The sequence below is a fragment of the Euleptes europaea genome, chromosome 3 (genome assembly GCF_029931775.1).
Source record: "Euleptes europaea isolate rEulEur1 chromosome 3, rEulEur1.hap1, whole genome shotgun sequence".
In the NCBI taxonomy this organism is placed as follows: Eukaryota; Metazoa; Chordata; class Lepidosauria; order Squamata; family Sphaerodactylidae; genus Euleptes; species Euleptes europaea.
Window position 1 is genome coordinate 111,955,891 of NC_079314.1, and position 18,560 is coordinate 111,974,450.

Consider the following 18,560-nt stretch of genomic DNA (forward strand, 5'->3'; position numbering starts at 1 on the left):
AGAAGGACCAGGATAGATTTCAACCTTATATTACATGCAGCCCAACAGGGTTAGCCAAGTTCAATATTGAATGTTACCGCTCTGTTAGCGGTCCAGTTTACCTCCTAACCCACCAGGGTCAGTTAGGTTCAAGTTCAATGTGTTGAATTTCCTGTTTCCTAACCTTACCTTTGTACTGTTCCCAGTTGATGTTTTTGCACTTCTCTAGTAGCTAGGCAAGCCTGTAACTGGGTATCATGGGCGGTCTTCCCGTCAAGGACACAGGAAGTTTGATTTGGTCCTGCCTCCTGGAAAGAGCGGGAAAACACTCACAGATAAGATGCCCTTCGCCTTGGAAGAGAAAGAGCCTTCTCGGTGAGCAACCAAGGCTTCCTTCATCGAGCACAGCACTCTTTGGGGGGCATTTTAGTGTTTTGATGAATGGGGGTTGTACACAAGAACTCTAGATTGGTGGGGATGCCCTCCTGTGACAGGGCACAGTCCAGTAGGCCAGATGTTTACTAGGTTTTGAAGTACTTCATAATTTGCTTCAAAACGTGGTCTGGCCATGATGGGATAACACCACACACAAAAAAACCTTTTGTCATTGTTTAACAGCAAATTAACTCAGAAGTTGGTTGCAGACTTTGGACCACACTTCTAGACAACCTTTTTCCTCCTTGGAGGACAGTCGATGAAAAAGATTTTTCTTTAGATGGTAACAGCTGGAAGGCAAAACCTTCACTTAAGTGTGAGCAGCAATTCAAAGTGTCATTTTGACAAGCGCCTTTACTTATGCACAAGCAAGAAGAAGAGTTTGTTTTTATATGCTGACCTTCTCTACCACTTAAGGAAGAATCAAACCGGTTTACAATCACCTTCCCTTCCCCACAACAGACACCCTGTGAGGTAGGTGGGGCTGAGAGAGCTCTAAGAGAGCTGTGACTAGCCCGAGGTCACCCTGCTGGCTTCACGTGGAGGAGTGGGGAAACAAATCCAGTTCACCATATTAGCGTCCACCGCTCAGGTGGAGTGGGAAATCAAACCCAGTTCTCCAGATCAGAATCCACTGCTCTTAACCACTACACCACGCTGGCTCTCAAGCAAGTTTCTTTCCTTACACACATTTTCAAAACCCCTCTGAAACCACCTCAACATTTCTATATGCGGTAAAAGATACAGTTCATAAAACTGGCAAGGAAAAAACAATCCAACCATGTTCTTTGTTGAAATGACTGATCGGCTGCTGCCTCCAACTTATTTACTTATTTATTTTTATTCGTTTTATATCCTGCTCTCCCCCGGGCAGGGCTCAGAGCAGCTATCAACAAGCTAAAATATACATAATACATACAAATTAAAAACAATACGTAATTGAATGTGGAATAGTATAAAAAGTTGGGAGGGGACTAATGGTCTTTTCCTTAGATTCTTGGTACAGTACTTTCCTTTTCTGGGCAAATGGATTAATTTTGGGTGAACAATATACATCATCTCTGGTCTATCCCCCCCAAAGGCAGATTTAAATAAAGTATAAAAATACACTTTCTTAATCTTCAATGATCATCAGCTTGTCGTCGTCCTCTTCATCTGCTTGAAGTTTGTACTTTTTTGCTTGGAAATGGTGTTTTGAAGGAGTTCTTTTGCGCCCCCCTTCCTTTTTGGGGGGCGAGGTTTTACATTTCTCCCCACTTGGGCTTCCCAAGCTACGTACTGCAGGTGACTGGACCTAGCAAGCCAAAACAGTTTGTGTTAACTCATGGCCTCAAATTTTTCCCTCTCAACTGATCTGCATCCTTCTCTGGTCGCATCTAGTGTTACCCCAAGATCCTTTTCCCCTGCAAGGATCCGTGTTTTTGCGCTTCCCTGGATCCCGCAGCAGGAAATACACAGAGACTTCGTTTCATATGAAACTGGACAATCGTTGAACAGAATAATGTGCATTAAAATACAAAGCAAACAGCCAGGAAAGCTGTCCAGCATCCTAGTCAAAGATTCAATCTGCGGTTCTTCACACCCAGCCTATAAGGCCACTTAAAAACGCCCCTCGTTAATGTAGATCTACCCAAAAATCTTAATCCAAACCCTAAATCTTTTTTCAGATCCAGAGAAGCTGCTCTTTCTCCTATCAGACCTCAACTGTGACGTTTCCTACAAAATGTAACTCTTTGCTTCAGCAGCCAAGAAAATCCAAGCTAAAGCGGTTTTTAATCATGGGGTTTAACATATTTAATTACTAGCTTCTTGGGGGTCAGACTATTTTAAAGTTATTTTAATGTTTTGTATGATAGATTGTGATGGCCTTTGGTCACAAACAGTAAACTTTATCAACGACCTCACCTCCTGCATCTCCCGCTGAGGGAGGGAGGTCCCTTCTAGCTCTGTGTTTCTCCGTAATACATATTTCAAATTTGTTTTAGTGTCATAAGCACCCTGAATTTCAATTACATAGCAGGAACGACACAACTGTTTCCAGATGTTCATGGGCTCTGGGCTGCAGAGCATAACCAGGTCCCCTTTAATTTGGGTGGGATTTGCATTAAAGGAGATGCGTTTAGGACAGACATGCAGGCTTACTTTATTGGTACATGAGACATAAAAGAGTGCTGTTGCTTCTTCCCACTATGCCTTTGTCCCGGGACGAGCCCCTCCCCGCGCAGCCCGGGACGTAAACCACCCCACCAGACCATGCAGGGGGGGTGCCACTCACCATTGGAGGGAGGGAAGATGAGAGCGGGGTGGCCAGCCCCGCCGGCGGCCGGCGTGGCGACCGCGCTTCAGCCCTGTTTTTTTCCTTCAGGGCCTCCAGGGGATGACGCCAGCAAGCACCCAGCCGCGGCGCCGGCCGCGGCAGAGACTGCGCGCGCTCCTGCACCCCGCCCCGCTCAACAGCTGAGCCGCGGACGAGCGCGGGCGGGGCAAATGAGGGCGGGCCGGCCAGCTACCTCAGAGGCAGCCAGGTGACCCGGCTGGAGCCCTTATTTGAGAAGGTCGGGGGCGGGGCTAAGGGAGGAAGGGGCAGGACCTCTCTGGCCTGGAGGGGATATAAGGCCAGAGAGGAGCCTTGGCCGGAGAGGAGTAGCAGCAGCACTAGGTGGTAGGAGCCGTGCTGGCTCAGAGCAACCTGGCTGCATCTGAGGGGGAGGCAAGCTCCGATTCCCCCTCGGACTGGTCTGAGGCCGAGGAGGCTCCTCCGGCCAGGTCCTCCTCCAAGGCAGAGACCCCGGGGGCGACGGCGGCGCCAGGGAGGCGTGACAGCCTTAGTTACATAACCTGCCCTTCCCATGGGGACCATATTTTTGCGATTTCTAATCCGCCCTCCCCAGCCAAAGCCAGGCTCAGGGCGGGTAACGTCATTTAAAATCATACACCAGCAACATTAAAAACAATAACATTTATCAATAAGCCCTATACTTAAAACATTAAAATCCCAGGATGGTGGCCAAGGCAGGCTCCCCTTTCAGATCGATACAGCATATATCACGTAAGGAAGGGGGGGTTAGGGAGGCCAACAAATATAATGCCCATGGCTGCCCTCAACTACATGCCTGGCAGAAAAGCTCTGTCTTGCAGGCCCTGCAGAACTCCTTGAGGTCATATCAGGAACCTTTTAAAGTTTTTTTTTTTTTTTAGATGAGAGGAAACATTGAAAGCAGGTGGCACGGATTTGCCTGCATGCCAGCTCGAAGGGTCCAGTTTTTCAGATCAGTCCAGATATGAGATGTCTGGATAAGGGATACAGTTTTCAAAAGTCTGAGAATTCCTGTGCGTTGCCACTGCTGAATTTCCTTTGGTAGAGGCTGCTGCATGTTCTGCCTCACTATCCAATACACAGAGACCTGGGAGAAGGATCACACCTACAAATGCCTACAAACCAGCGTCAAATACCGCATTTTGGAAGCAGGGAAGCAGAAGAGCCTTACCTTCATACTATTTTTGCCTCTCGTTACCACTTCCATAGTGATAATGTGTGCCTTGTTTTTCAGGAGATCAGCTCGCGGCCCTATCTTCACGTAGGATATTGTAGCAAACGCTGTGAAACTGAAGTCTTCCCTGCAAGAAATTAAGCCCGGCTGTGTGAAAAGGGAAGATCATAACAGGATGTCAAAGCCTAGATAAAGCAGAGTGGGATAGGAAAAGTCATGAGGAATGACTTCTTCAGTAAACTGGGTTTTACCTAGAGACTGCATCAAAGGTTAACACGAGGCTAAATGGTCCTTCAGAGCCCCACTCCGAGTGCCGGTCTGAACCTTTAAAGGGTTCTTCAGAGCCCCACTCCGAGTACCGGTCTGAACCTTTAAAGGGTTCTTCAGAGCCCCACTCCGAGTACCGGTCTCAACCTTTAAAGGGTTCTTCAGAGCCCCACTCCAAGGTGCTGGTCTCAACCTTTAAAGGGTTCTTCAAACCCTGACTCCAATCGCCGGTCTTAACCTTCCTCAATGATCAGGGGCTGAAGAAAAATCCCTTTCTCCCATGTGAGCCTAACTGCACATCCTCCTGTTCGATGTTTCTCCACTACTGGAGGCACAGTGGATGGTGATGCAGGCTGAGCAGCATCAGGATTGTCAAAATGCAGGCCCAGGGAGGTATATTTGCACTCTATCCCTGCTAGCTGTTTAGACAACAGGCAAAAGCAGTGCTCTCCTGGAGAGGCTTGGGAATTCCTTAACATTTCTAAATATATAAAAATGGATATGGATCGCCCAGGGTGAAGCTAAGCAGGGTTGGCCCTGGTTAGTATTTGGATGGGAGACCACCAAGGAAGTCCAGGGTTGCGACATAGAGGCATGCAAATGGAAATCTACCTCTGTTTATCTCTTGCATTAAACCCTATGGGATCACCATAAAGTCAACTGTGACTTGACAGCACTTTTCACCACCAGGATTTCTGCTGCTGCTATTCTCTGCCATTGATCTGTTTGGCTTCTGCTGGTTTTTGCTAGTATCAATGTTGGGCTTTTCTGCTATTGGTTTCACAGATTTTCATGGGATCTTTCACACCACCTACTACCTGATCCTTTGAACTTGAGATACTTGGGACTGAACCTAGGATATTCTGCATGCAGAAGTAGAAGAGTTGGTTTTTATATGGTGACTTTCTCTACCACTTAAGGAAGAATCAAACCGGCTTACAATCACCTTCCCTTCCCCTCCCCACAACAGACACCCTGTGAGGTAGGTGGGGCTGAGAGGGTGTGACTGGCCCAAGGTCTCCCAGCTGGCTTCGTGCGTAGGATCGGGGAAACAAATCCAGTTCACTAGATTAGCCTCCGCCACTCTTGTGGAGGAGTGGGGTATCAAACCCGGTTCTCCAGAACAGAGTCCACCACTCTTAACCACTATACCATGCTGCCTCTGCCACCGACCCTTTTCCAAAATAATTTATTGGAAGGTTATGCAACAAAGCAGCTGATGAAACAGTTGTCCATTTATATATTTACTTCAGATAGCGCTGTAGTATCAGATGGGCAACGATTCTCTCTAGCGTGTCACGGGAAAGTTTGGGAGCAACGACATCTACTCCCAGTTTGGACAACCCCTTCCCTAGCCAGGCATCGACCAGCTTCAGTGGAGTGAATTTCTCTTTCGCGTGGTCCACGCGCTCTAAAATCTTGACGAGGTCCCTGCAATGCCCGGTCACATCCATCTTGTCGACCGCTAAGGAGCAAACAAGACACAAAACCCAACAGAACGTGAGCTGCTCGAGGTATGAAAGGGGGTATCAAATTCCATCTCTGCCCAAGTCAGGATCCTCCACCTATCAGCCTCTCCCCCACCACCTGAGAATGGGATGCAAGTGGGGAACAAAAGTCAAAAAACTTCACCGCATCATGGGGAATTGCACAGAGGAAGTGCCCAATCATTTAAGTGCAAGAACCACACACACCCAAGAGACCCAAGGATTAGGAGGCAATCAACTTGCAGGGAAACTCCTTCCCAACTCCCACCCACCCACCCACCCCACACACCCAGAGACACATCTTAAGATACAGTTAGAACAGCATGCAATACTGTATTTTATCTATTTTTAACTGTAGTAACTGTAATTCCTATGCCATTAAAGGTTGAGATTATATATATATTTACAGTTACTACAATTAAATATAGATAAAATACAGTATTGCATGCAATTCTAGCTGTATCTGAAGAAGTGAGCTGTGACTCTTGAAAGCTCATACCCTGCCATAAAGTTAGTTAGTCTTCAAGGTGCCACTGGACTCTTGCTCTTTTCTACTCCTCCCCATCGCTCACACTTTTTTTTACCCCTGTCAGAGTCCTTCTTTTCTCCTACTTAGTAGAGAGTTGCTTACTCCTGAGTAAGGGGCTGCTATAAAGGAGACCACTTGCATACTCTTTCCTTGAAGCTGTCCTCTAACGTGGTTTTACTGGGAAATTGTGGCCTTCGGATTGAGCTCGTCCGGTTTGCAGCAGACCTGCTCGGCGGCTGCTTTCCATGTTACCGTTCGATCACTTACGCTCCTCTCGGCAGCAGTTGTCACACATCTTGTTGCAGTGGGCGGAGTCCCAAGCTTCATCAAAATGATGAGCTATCAGTACCCGGCGACACCTGGAAATGAAAACACCCAGGTCAAGAGGCAAACAGAAAAGCACAGGCTTACCCACGGTTACTCAGCTTAAACACTACTGAAAATTCATTATCTGTGCCAAAACTGGATTTCCTTGGTACAAATGTTCTGGTCTGACCTTCTGGGGCAATAGAAAACAACCCTTTCCCCCCAAGTGCAATGGCTTTTGACAGCGAGTGGAAGACCGTGGCTTTATACCACTCACCCCACCCAGTGAAAAAATTCCCAGATTCTAGATTTCTCCCCCCAGGCTCTTAAAGCAAGTGGCGTGCAGAAAATTGGAATCAAACCTAACATTCAGGAGCAAACTGATGGTTATTGGGCTCAAAGGTCTCACTGAATGTACGTCTGAGATGTGTGCATCATCAAGAATTTATTTCTAGAGAAGTTATCTTGTCTTGAGTACTGTTTTGATGTCCAAATGTTTTTACTTGTGGCTTGGGGGGCATTCAATGATCGTGCTCTGTGGATGGTGAACAGTAGTGAATCAGAAGTTAAGAACAGACTGCTCTAGGAGCCTGTGCTATTTGGGGGTGGGGGATTCAACAGAAACAGCAACTTTTGAAGAAGCCACCCCTACGCAATCACAACACACACATCCCCCCCACCCCAAATCACTTGCCTGCTCATGTTGTGGCAATAGGAAACCATGTTGTACAACTTCTCTTGCCCGACGTTTTCCATCACCACCATGGTACTGATTCTGAACATGTCCCCAAAACCATAATACAAGATGCAATCAGCTTTCTGGTCGTCCCGACCTAGAATGACATTTTTGAAAAATAGTGTTTCCCCCCCGCTACTGTTAGGAAGCAGCTGCCCAGAATTCGCCTTTAGTTCCTTGAGCATACCTGCACGCCCACTCTCTTGGTAGTAGTTCTCCATAGACTTGCTCATTGAATGATGAATTACAAATCTTACGTCCGGCTTATCGATTCCCATCCCAAAAGCAACAGTGGCCACTACAACCTGGAAGACAGAGGCAGCATATGAACCCCTCCCTGTACTTCCAGATGTGCCAGTGAGGAATTGTTCGGGGTGCTGTCTTGGTTACCCTCAAGGACCAGGGGTTGGGGAATGCCCTCCCTTAGCAGGTACATGTGATCTCATGTGGTGTAGTGGTTAAGAGTGGTGGTTTGGAGCGGTAGACTCTGATCTGGAGAACCGGGTTTGATTCCCCACTCCTCCACATGAGTGGCAGACACTAATCTGGTGAACAGGATTTGTTTCCCCACTCCTCCACATGAAGCCAGCTGGGTGACCTTGGGCTAGTCACAGCTCTCTCAGAGCTCTCTCAGCCCCACCTACCTCACAGGGTGTCTGTTTTGGGGAGGGGAAGGGAAGGTGATTGTAAGCTGGTTTGATTCTTCCTTAAGTGATAGAGAAAGTCGGCATATAAAAACCAACTCTTCTTCTTGCTTGTTCCTTTTTGGAAACGAACAAAGACTCTCTCGTCCCGTTAGGCTGCTGAGAGGGACAGGCCTTTGTTTATGGACTGTTTGGAGATCTAACTGGTAGGAAGGATACTGCTGTTTGTTTTTACTGATATGTTTTAAAGTTTATTAATTTATTGACTTCACGTGTACCCTTTCTCCCCAACGGTACCCAAAGAAGATGACATCATTCTCCTCTCCTCCATTTGACCCTCACAACAACCCCAGGAGGTAGGCTAGGCTGAGAATGTGTGACTGGGCCCAAGGTCATCCAGCAAGTTTTCATGGCAGAATGGGGATTCGAACCTGGGTCTCCCAGATCCTAGCCCCATTCTAACCACTGCACTGCACATGGTTTTTATGATGTAAAGGCAACTGATTACGGAAAGGCACCATACGGATTTAGTCAATAAATAAAGTCAAAGCTCATCATCAGGAGAGGATCTATCCGAGCGGAACCAAGAAAACTGATTGTACACTTCACCTGGATGTCATTGGCTGACCACCGCTTGTGAACTTTGCTCTTATCTTTAGGTTCCATGTTCGCGTGATAAGTGCCGGCCTTGATCCCAAGTTTTTGTAAACTCATGGTAATTTGCTCCGCATCCTTTTGGGAAAAGCAGTAGATGATTCCTGCACCAAAAAATGAGAAGAGTTGGTTTTTATATGCTGACGTTCGCTACCTTTTAAGGAGAATCAAACTGTCTTACAATCTCCTTCCCTTCCCCTCCCCACAACAGACACCTTGTGAGGTAGGGTGGGCCTGAGAGAGTTCTGACAGAACTTCATGTGTAGGAGTGGGGAAACCAACCCGGCACTCCAGATTAGAGTCCACCACTCACGTGGAGGAGTGGGGAATCAAACCCGGCTCTCCAGATTAGGGTCCACCACTCTTAACCACTACACCACGTTGGCTCTCTGTGTTGAAATCAGGGATGAGGTTTGTACCGCCTGTACAAAGCAAGAGTGAGGTTTTCAGGGTACCCCCCAAGCACAACTTCATGAGGGAGCTCACCTACTGATACAAATTGTGCTTTTAGAAACCACCCCTTAGAGTGTTCATTCACCTGAAAGGCCTTTGTATCTTCCGTTGATGAGCTTAACAATATCCTCCATTAAACTCTGAGCATTCGGAGGCTTTTGCCGAACCTAAATGTTTTCAAAAAGGCAATAAAAATTACAAATTGACTTTCATTCATCCCTTCATAAATCCATGCATGCATGATTATGTACACTAATAGCCTCTTGCAATAGTCACGCCATGACAAGGCAAGAGTCACTGGAAAAGACAGTCATGCTAGGAAAAGTTGAGGGCAGCAGGAAAAGAGGAAGACCCAACAAGAGGTGGATTGACTCAATAAAGGAAGCCACAGCCCTCAATTTGCAAGACCTGAGCAAGGCTGTCAAAGATAGGACATTTTGGAGGAGTTTGATTCATAGGGTGGCCATTAGTCGGAAGCGACTTGACGGCACTTAACACACACAATGATCTTATTCGGACCACATGACGTCTGTATGTGTCTAATGAACATGCCTGGGAGGTGTGTTGGTGACTGATCCTCAGCGGGCTTTTGGTTAGCGGGGTTAAATCTGGGGGTATATATGTTCTCTACATTCTGTTTTCACTTCTCTGTGTGTGTTAAGTGCTGACAAGTCGCTTCTGACTCATGGCGACCCTATGAATGAAAGTCCTCCAAAATGTCTTATCTTTGTCAGCCTTGCTCAGGTCTTGCAAACTGAGGGCCGTGGCTTCCTTTACAGAGTCAATCCATCTCTTGTTGGGCCTACCTCTTTTCCTGCTGCCTTCAACTTTTCCTAGCATGACTGTCTTTTCTAGTGACTCTTGCCTTTTTATAATGTGACCAAAATACGATAGCCTAAGTTTAGTCATTTTAGCTTCTAGGATCAGTTCAGGCTTGATTTGATCTACAACCCACTGATTTGTTTTTGTTTTTGGCAGTCCAAGGTATCCGTAACACTATCCTCCAAGATCACTTCTCTACATTCTGTTTTATTAAATAGTCATTAACTGCCCTAAATTCCAAGAGCTTAGATCCAGATGTTTCCAGAGGCGTAAGCTCTTCTGTCAAAACAGCACAATTTTTTCACCTCCCCAGCCTGTAATGCCCCCACCCCTAATCTTGTTCCTGGAGTCCCCTCTCCCAGGGGTGGGGGAAGAAAAATTGTACCCTGCATGCAAAAATCACTGCACCTGTGGAAAACATTAGTCTGGATCCAGTTCTATGTTTAGGATGAGACAAACATCTGTTTTTGGGAATGGAATTTTAAAAAATTTAAAAACCAAACCATTTATTCTGCACCACTATCTTCAGCAGCAAATAGGTAAAAGTTAAATGGGAACGCTTGACTTATAGCAGGCCTAAATCAACTTAAATCTCCAATACGGCACCTTTTCGCTAGTAAACAAGCCAACGGTCATCCTGTTACGCCTGGTTCTAGCCCATTACTAAATGAAGCTAACATAGCAACGGGCGTACCTCATAGTACAGATTGGGCCGGTTAAACGACGCAGTGAAGGTGACGCACATCTGAACACACAGAATTTTCTGCGCATCCTGCAGGACATGACTGGTCGCAGTCGCCGTCAACCCGATCAAAGGCACAGTGGGAAACTGCCGCTTTAAAATACCAAGCAACTTGTAATCTAAATGTAAGTGAATGGCATTTGGTGAATAAAATACAATAGTAAACGAATAATAATAGCGTGCTGTCAATTTGCGACTGATTCGTGGCAATCCCAGAACTGCGGGGTTTTCAAGGCAAGAGATGAATACAGGTGGTTTGCCATGGCCAGCCTCTGCAGAGCAACCCTGGACTTCCTTGGAGATCTCCCACCCAAATACTGCCCGTGGCCGATCCTGCTCCCAAGCCCCGATGAGCTCACGATAGTCTGAGCTACTAGGCTCCTATGAATAAAATATGTCTTAGAGTTGCCAGGTCCCTCTTTGCCACCAGCGAGAGGTTTGGGGGGCGGAGCCTGAGGGCGGGGTTTGGGGAGGGGAGGGACTTTAACTCCATACAGTCCAATTGCCAAAGCGGCCATTTTCTCCAGGGGAACTGATCTGTCGGCTGGAGATCAGTTGTAATAGCAGGAGCTCTCCAGCTAGCACCTGGAGGTTGGCAACTGTAGTGTGCGTGTGTATATAGATGTCATCAAGTTGCAGCCAATTTACGGCAACCCAGCAGGGTTTTCAAGGCAAGAGACTAACAGAGGAGGTTTGCCATTGCCTTCCTCTGCGTAGCATATGAAGCTGCCTTATATCGAATCAGACCACTGGTTCATCAAAGTCAGTATTTTCTAATCAGACCGGCAGCTGCTCTCCAGGGTCTCAGGCAGGGGTCTTTCACATCACCTACCACCTGGTCCTTTTAACTGGAGATGCCGGGGATTGAACTTGGGACCTTCTGCATGCCCAACAGATGCTCTACCACTCAGCCACAGCCCCTCTCCATGGCTCTCCAGGGTCTCAGGCAGAGGTCTTTCACATCACCTACTTGCCTAGTCCCTTTAACTGGAGATGCTGGGGATTGAACATGGGACCTTCTGCATGCCCAACAGATGCTCTACCACTGAGCCACGGCCACTCTCTATTCTTCCTCTGTGGTCTCCCATCCAAGTACTAATCAGGGCTAACCCTGCTTAGCTTCTGAAAACTGACGAGATCAGGCCAGCCTGGGCCATCCAGGTCAAGGCGCATGAATAAAATAGAAAGCCTCCTAATATTTTACCACTATATTACTCCAAGTTGTATTTCAGGATATTTGTAAGTGACAAAATCATTCCGCCCCTCTAAATTAACCAGATCTCCAGTAAGCATAGGGAAGATTAGTCCAGTGGATTCTGCACTATGTTGGGCTTCCTCAATAACAGGATCTAGAGCAGTAGACAAGCTTCCCTGAAAGACGGTTCAGCCTGTGTGTGTGAAGTTCCTTCTGGGTGGTCATACCAGGCCTGAAGTCATGTCCCCACTGGCTACAGCAATGGACCTCATCCACCGCAAGGCGCGTCAGCCTTCCTGCTTGGTAAGCTTTCTCCAACTTGGACATGAACATCTTGCTTTTGGCAATCTTCTCTGGTGTCACATAAATCAGTTTGAGCTGAGAACCGTGAGCCAACATTTCAGCATGAACCCACTTCACGTGCTCCTATTGGGGTGGGTGGGAGGAGAAAGACCACATACAGGACATCAGAATGATCACATACCGTAATAGTTGCTTGTGTCTGCAGCTGATCACGAAACCAAGTAATACTGTACTAATTATGGGTTAAATCCACAATCACATCTCCCAGGCAGATGGGAGATTGAAGCGAGGGAATGTGATCTGGAGAAGCGGGTTTGGTTCCCAACTCCTCCACATGAGTGGCAGAGGCTAATCTGGTGAACTGGATTTGTTTCTCCGCTCCTCCACACAAAGCCAGCTGGGTGACCTTGGGCTAGTCACAGCTCTCTTAGAGCTCTCTCAGCCCCATCCACCTCACAGGGTGTCTGTTGTGGGGAGGAGAAAGGAAGGTGATTGTAAGCCGGTTTGAGTCTCCCTTAAGTGGTAGGAAAGTTGGTATATAAAAACCAACTCTTCTTCTTCTCCGCTAAATCCCCCAAAACACAGCAACGACAGCTCTCAAAACTTTATAGAAACTATAAAGAGAGCCAGCATGGTGTTGTGGTTAAGAGTGGCAGACTCTAATCTGGAGAACCGGGTTCGATCCCCCACTCCTCCACATGAAGCCAGCTGGGTGACTGCTGGACTTGATGGGCCTTGGTCTGATCCAGCATGGCTTTTCTAATGTTATTATGGAGGATGGGGCTATCCATGGCTTCTCGTCAAAATGGATACTAGTCATGATGCATACCTGTTCTCTCCAGGATCAGAGGAGGATCCCTATTCTATTAGGTGCTGTGAAACACAGGCAGGATAATGATGCTGCAGTAGTCTTGTTGGTGGGCTTCCTGGAGGCTCCTGGTTGGCCACTGTGTGAACAGACTGCTGGACTTGATTGGTCTTGGTCTGGTCCAGCATGGCCTTTCTTATGTTCTTATCCCTTCAGTGTTCAAGAGACAGTGGGCTATGCTGCTACAAGCCTGCAAAGCCCACACTAGTGAACTGACATCACTTACTTACAGCTGCAGCCTCTGAACAAGTGGCAAGATGCTGAGAATTGAGGTCCAAGTTTAGCAGCCGGCCACCACTCTTGACAAGGAGCCATACCTTACTGCTGGAGGCGTTTAAAAAGGTTGCGGAAATCCCCAGCTGCTCCAGGACCATTAGTTGATCCTCCATAAGTGAGATCAGAGGACAAATCACAAGGGTGAAACCTGGAAAACAAGAACAATCCCTTGAATCGGTTACCTGATGTGCTCATAGCTCCACCGCTTAACAGAACACAGCCAGACTCCCTGCTCAGAAGATTTAAAGAACACACATTCAGACTGTGCAAAGGGAGGCACGTTCACTGGATGCAGACTGAAGCCAGCTACACAACTGTGACCATTTTGCTGCACTGTTGCTAAACAGCTGCACTAGGCAGCCCAACAAGGGCCAGCGTGGTGTAGTGGTTAAGAGCGGTGGTTTGGAGTGGTGGAGTCTGATCTGGAGAACTGGGTTGCCCCACTCCTAACACATGAAGCCAGCTGGGTGACCTTGGGCTAGTCACTCTGTCTCACTCACCTCATAGGGTGTCTGTTGTGGGGAGGGGAAGGGAAGGTGATTTTAAGCCGGTTTGATTCTCCCTTAAATGGTAGAGAAAGTCAGCATATTCTTTGTTGAAAAAGGCTGATATTCCACTTTTCCAATTACATTCAACGTGTTTCAAAATTTAAAAAGAAGTAATAACAGTACCTGTCTGGCCACTGTGTGAACAGACTGCTGGACTTGATGGACCTTGGTCTGATCCAGCAGGGCCTTTCTTATGAAGAAGAAGTTGGTTTTTATATGCCGACTTTTTCTACCACTTAAGAGAGGCTCAAGTCAGCTTACAATCTCCTTCCCTTCCCCTCCCCACAACAGACACCCTGTGAGGTAGGTGGGGCTGAGAGCTGTGACTAGCCCAAGGTCACTCAGCTGGATTCATGTAGAGGACTGGGGAAACAAATCCAGTTCACCAGATTAGTGTCCGCTGCTCATGTGGAGGAGAGGGGAATCAAACCCAGTTCTCCAGATCAGAGACCACAGCTCCAAACCACCATTTTTAACCACTGCGCCACGCTAATTCAAAACCTTCTGCTCTTAGTACAACAATAATCTAATCATGGAGCATCGCCTGTTTTAATTATTCAGCAACAAAAAATTGTAACTAGAGTGGCTAGCAAGAGAAGTGTAAGTGAGGAAAAGCCAAAACACATCTGCTCGCAAACGCAAGTGCATACCATCAGAAGATACTGCCGGTAGCTGGTAGCACAGACTCTTTCCTCCGCCAGTCGGCATGACGAGGAACACGTCTCTTCCTGCCATTGTAACGTTGATCGTCTCCAGTTGCAAAGCCCTGAACTTCTGCAGCGTAAAGCTCTTTTGCAGCTCGCTTCTGATCTTTGTGGACCAAGGAAAATCTGCGATAGGAAAGGAGTTAAGCTTAAACGAAATCAGCATTCAGTTGAAAGGAGAAAGCTCCTCTAAAGGTTTTTTTTCTAAAGTAATAATAACTCTCTGCTCTTCTCCCCAAATTGCCAGATGCAATCAGGTGCAATCAGGGCTCATCTGTTAACCTAATTTTGTATGACACTTTTGTTTCCCCCGGTTGAGAAATCTGATGAACTAGGCTACTATGGTCTCTCACAACATCTGCTCCTATCAATGGACTATCCACAGGCCAGAGCCCTGATCAAGCAAAGAGTTCTGGACATGGAAAGACAGCATGACCTAAGTAGAATCAAAAACATGTGCTACAATTGCAGCACTCTTACCAACATGGTCCCGATGTCTTACCTTTCCCACTTAGTCCAGACTACAGAAGGGCCTTCACCCTGATGCGTTGTAACACACTCCCTTCAGCCATTTTGGAAGGGAGATACAAAAAGATACCATAGGCAGGACGATTATGCCCCTGCTCTGATGGGAGTACTGAGACCCTTGAGCACGTAGTGTTCAAATGCAAAATCTATAACAAGATACGAGAAGCCGTTCTTTCTGTATTATCGGGCCTCCCAGGGCGATCCAGAGCTTTTAGTCTTTCTAACATGCTCTCAGACAAGGATACGGAGATAACTTTTAAAGTGGCCAAATTTGGGTGGCAAGCTATGCGGATCAGGTGTGCATGAGTCGAATTCATGGTTGAGCGATTTTAGATTTATATTTATGCTAATTCCAATTATGTAATATTTTAAAATTATGCGCTTTTATGAGTGAGAGATTGTAAGACGTTATAGGGGCTCGCACTTGATACTCTTTTATATGTGTTATGTTATGTATGTACATCTAGTATGTTTTTATGCTGGTCTTGGACCGTATTAAACTCTTTTCAGTTTCAGACAAACCTAATCAGTTTGGCGCACTTATGAAACATCTGCTCCCAATACAGGGAGAGGAGATAGAGCTATGCGATTCTGCAGCAGCACAAACCTCAGTTTTCCACCCATTTAACTGAACAAGATAGATAAAAGCAACAACTGTTAATTTGAAGTAGAATACTGGTTAATTATCATAGTTTGAGATTAAGAGAATGTCATAATAATAATGGAGTAATGTTTAAGATACATGTTGACCCCAGAAGTAAGTGTAAACTGTGTGGACGGAAGTATATGTATATGTTTGTTATATTTTTCTGAAAATGTCAATAAAATATCTTTAATAAAAAAAGAAAGTAACGAAAAGGATCTTTCCAACAACCCCCTTCAAAATAAAGAAGTAGAGTTGGTTTTCATATGCCGACTTTCTCTACCACTTAAGGGAGAATCAAACCAGCTTACAATTACCTTCCCCTCTCCTCCCCACAACAGACACCCTGTGAGGTAGGTGGGGCTGAGAGAGCTCTAAGAGAGCTGTGACTAGCCCAAGGTCACCCAGCTGGCTTCACGTGAAGGAGTGGGGAAACCAACCTGGTTCACCAGATTAGCGTCCGCCGCTCATGTGGAGGAGTGGGGAATCAAACCCGGCTCTCCAGATCAGAGTCCACCACTCCAAACCACCGCTCTTAACCACTACACCACGCTGGCTAACCTCTATCCCTCACAGAAATGAGCTTCGTACTTCTACAGAGAATCACTACTTATTGAAAATACTGACTGCTGAAAATATCGGCTACTGAAAATGCTAGGCGCCACAATGCAATTTCTAGCCACTGTGGAGCCCTGGCGGCTGGGATTTGTCCAGCCCAGGTTTAATGACTGTTTAAATGATAAGCCCTGTCGTGCAGACCTTCCTTGTTCCAAGCTTCAGCAGTCGATTCGGTGTCTTTACTGCCCCCGCTCTCCGTGTCAGAATACTCCTTTATTTTCTTCTTCAGCACAGCCTTCTTCTGAATAAGTTCCTGCTGGCGCTCCAGAAGTTCTTGAACCTGCAGCTCCACCGCCTGAAGCTCACTGTCAACAGAAGCCAGCTCCTCTTGCAGCACTGAAGAAGAAGCATCCCAATAATTCTTCCCATGTAGTAAGCCAGGGGTCCCCAGTGTGGTGCCCGGGGGTGCCATGGTGCCTACCGACACCTCTTCTTGAGCCCGCTAAGTATTCTTAGGAGGAAAACAGCTGTGATGCACAGTTAACACAGAAATCTCATGCAACAAATCCAAGTAAATAGGGCCACGTTGGACCACAAAAAGCTTCATTACTTAATGCCATTCTGCGTTCATACAGTGAGACCTTTCTTTTGCCTCATTTGAAAGATCTATCAGTTGAGCATAAAACAACTTGCTCAACTGATAGATCTTTCAAATGTGGCAAAAGAAAGGTCTCACTGTATGATGAATACAGAATGGCATTAAGAAATGAGGCTTTTTGGGGTCCAACGTGGCCCTATTTACTTGTATCTGTTGCATGAGATTTCTGTGTTAACTGTGCATTACTGCTGTTTGCCTCCTAAGGACACTCCAGTATTTGCAGTTCCTATTTAGGAAGTGGGTGGGGCCAGGGAGGCCTTTTGCCCAGCATAGCTTCTGATTGGCTGCGCGTTTTTTTAATATGTTGCTTTGGCGGCAGCTGCCACCGCAGCACATGGAGCTACTCTGTGCCACCAAAGTTAAACTCTGACAATCATTCAGTGGCTGGCTCCGCCTCCTGAGGCTGCCATTTTGTTGCCACGCCCACCATGCCCACCACCATTGGAATTCCAAATGGGCCCGCAGGCTCAGAAAGGTTGGGGACTCCTGTAGTAAGCTAACAGGATAGTGACCAAAGCAACCCCATAAGTAGCCCTGGACCTGGAACAAAGGGAAGCTGGGATATGGATTGCCTTTTTTCTCCTTGTCTGGACCCTTTCCATAGTGCCTCTTCCACAGAGCTCCTGGTTCCCTTCCCCCCGTCCCCCCTCCCGCCATGCAATCCATCCCTCCTGAATAAGTGCTCTGTACACATGCTCCACAGAACTGAACTTCTGTAAGTCTCGGCCTCTCGTGAAGCTTCTGCTCTTAGGGTTGCCAATCTCCAGGTGGTGGGTAGAGATCTCCCACTATTATAACTGGTCTCCAGGTGACAGAGATCGATTCACCTGGAGAAAATGGCTGCTTTGGAAGGTGGACTCTCCAGCATTATCCCCCATTAAAGTCCCTCCCCTCCTCAAACCCCACCTTAGGCTCCACCCCCAAAATATCCAGGTATTTCCATTCCTCAGCTGGAACCCTATCTACACCCCACTCTTTTGCCAGCTGCCTACTAATTTCTTCTCTTACGGCTCTACTTTCACGTTTACATGGTTCCACACCAATCCAGAAAAATCACACAAGATGACCTATGCAAACAGCATGGCTTCCCCCCCTATTTCTGGTGTGCTGGTACACCAGTTTGTGGCAGTGGTCAGAGGAGTGGATGAGCAGCGGAGCGACATGGGGCAAAATCTGCTCGGACAGTCACCCAGTGACCACAGGCTGGTCACACTCTTTCGATCCAGCCTACCTCACAGGGTCTTTGGGAAGATACAATGGGGGAAAGGAACCACGTAGGCCAACACTACTTCCTTGGAGGAAGGGTGGGATAAAAATCTAAGGAATGGATTTTGTATTATCACACAGCTAGCATGGGTTGTTGGTTGGTCTTGTGCCATATAACCTGGGGCAGAAAAGCTGAGTTACCAGAAAGAGTGGTCGTCATCTTCTAAGTCGAACGGTACTCTGCTTGAAGAATGAGTATTGTCCAAAGCAATTCTTTAGCGGATTCTTTCTAAAAAGAGAATGTTTGCAAGGATAATAAAAACATTTCGAAAGTCACAAATATGAAAAATCATGTCTGAAGAAAAAACACTTACCTAGTAACAAGCAATATTAAAATCTCTCTACAACATAACTGCTGCCTTGAAGAACAGCCTGTCTCCTTGGTACATTTTTCTTACGCTAATGTTGTATTTCTTTAGTTCATTTATAACCCACATTCCTTCCCAATGAGGACTAAAACGGCTTACA

The 18,560-nt window shown here is 46.7% G+C and overlaps 1 protein-coding gene across 1 annotated transcript; it reads right to left on the reverse strand.

The window, feature by feature from the left end:
* Positions 1-1,528: 1,528 nt before the first annotated feature.
* On the reverse strand, positions 1,529-18,266 carry RECQL (RecQ like helicase). Its single transcript, XM_056847242.1, has 14 exons — positions 18,234-18,266; positions 16,370-16,564; positions 14,386-14,565; positions 13,229-13,335; positions 11,968-12,166; positions 10,498-10,664; positions 9,067-9,148; positions 8,484-8,632; positions 7,418-7,535; positions 7,189-7,327; positions 6,456-6,547; positions 5,421-5,637; positions 3,903-4,032; positions 1,529-1,708 (listed from the first exon to the last, which is right to left on the reverse strand). Exons 1-14 carry the CDS (start codon positions 18,250-18,252, stop codon positions 1,529-1,531), a joined length of 1,974 nt encoding a protein of 657 aa, XP_056703220.1. The 5' UTR covers positions 18,253-18,266.
* Between the last annotated feature and the right edge of the window lie 294 nt (positions 18,267-18,560).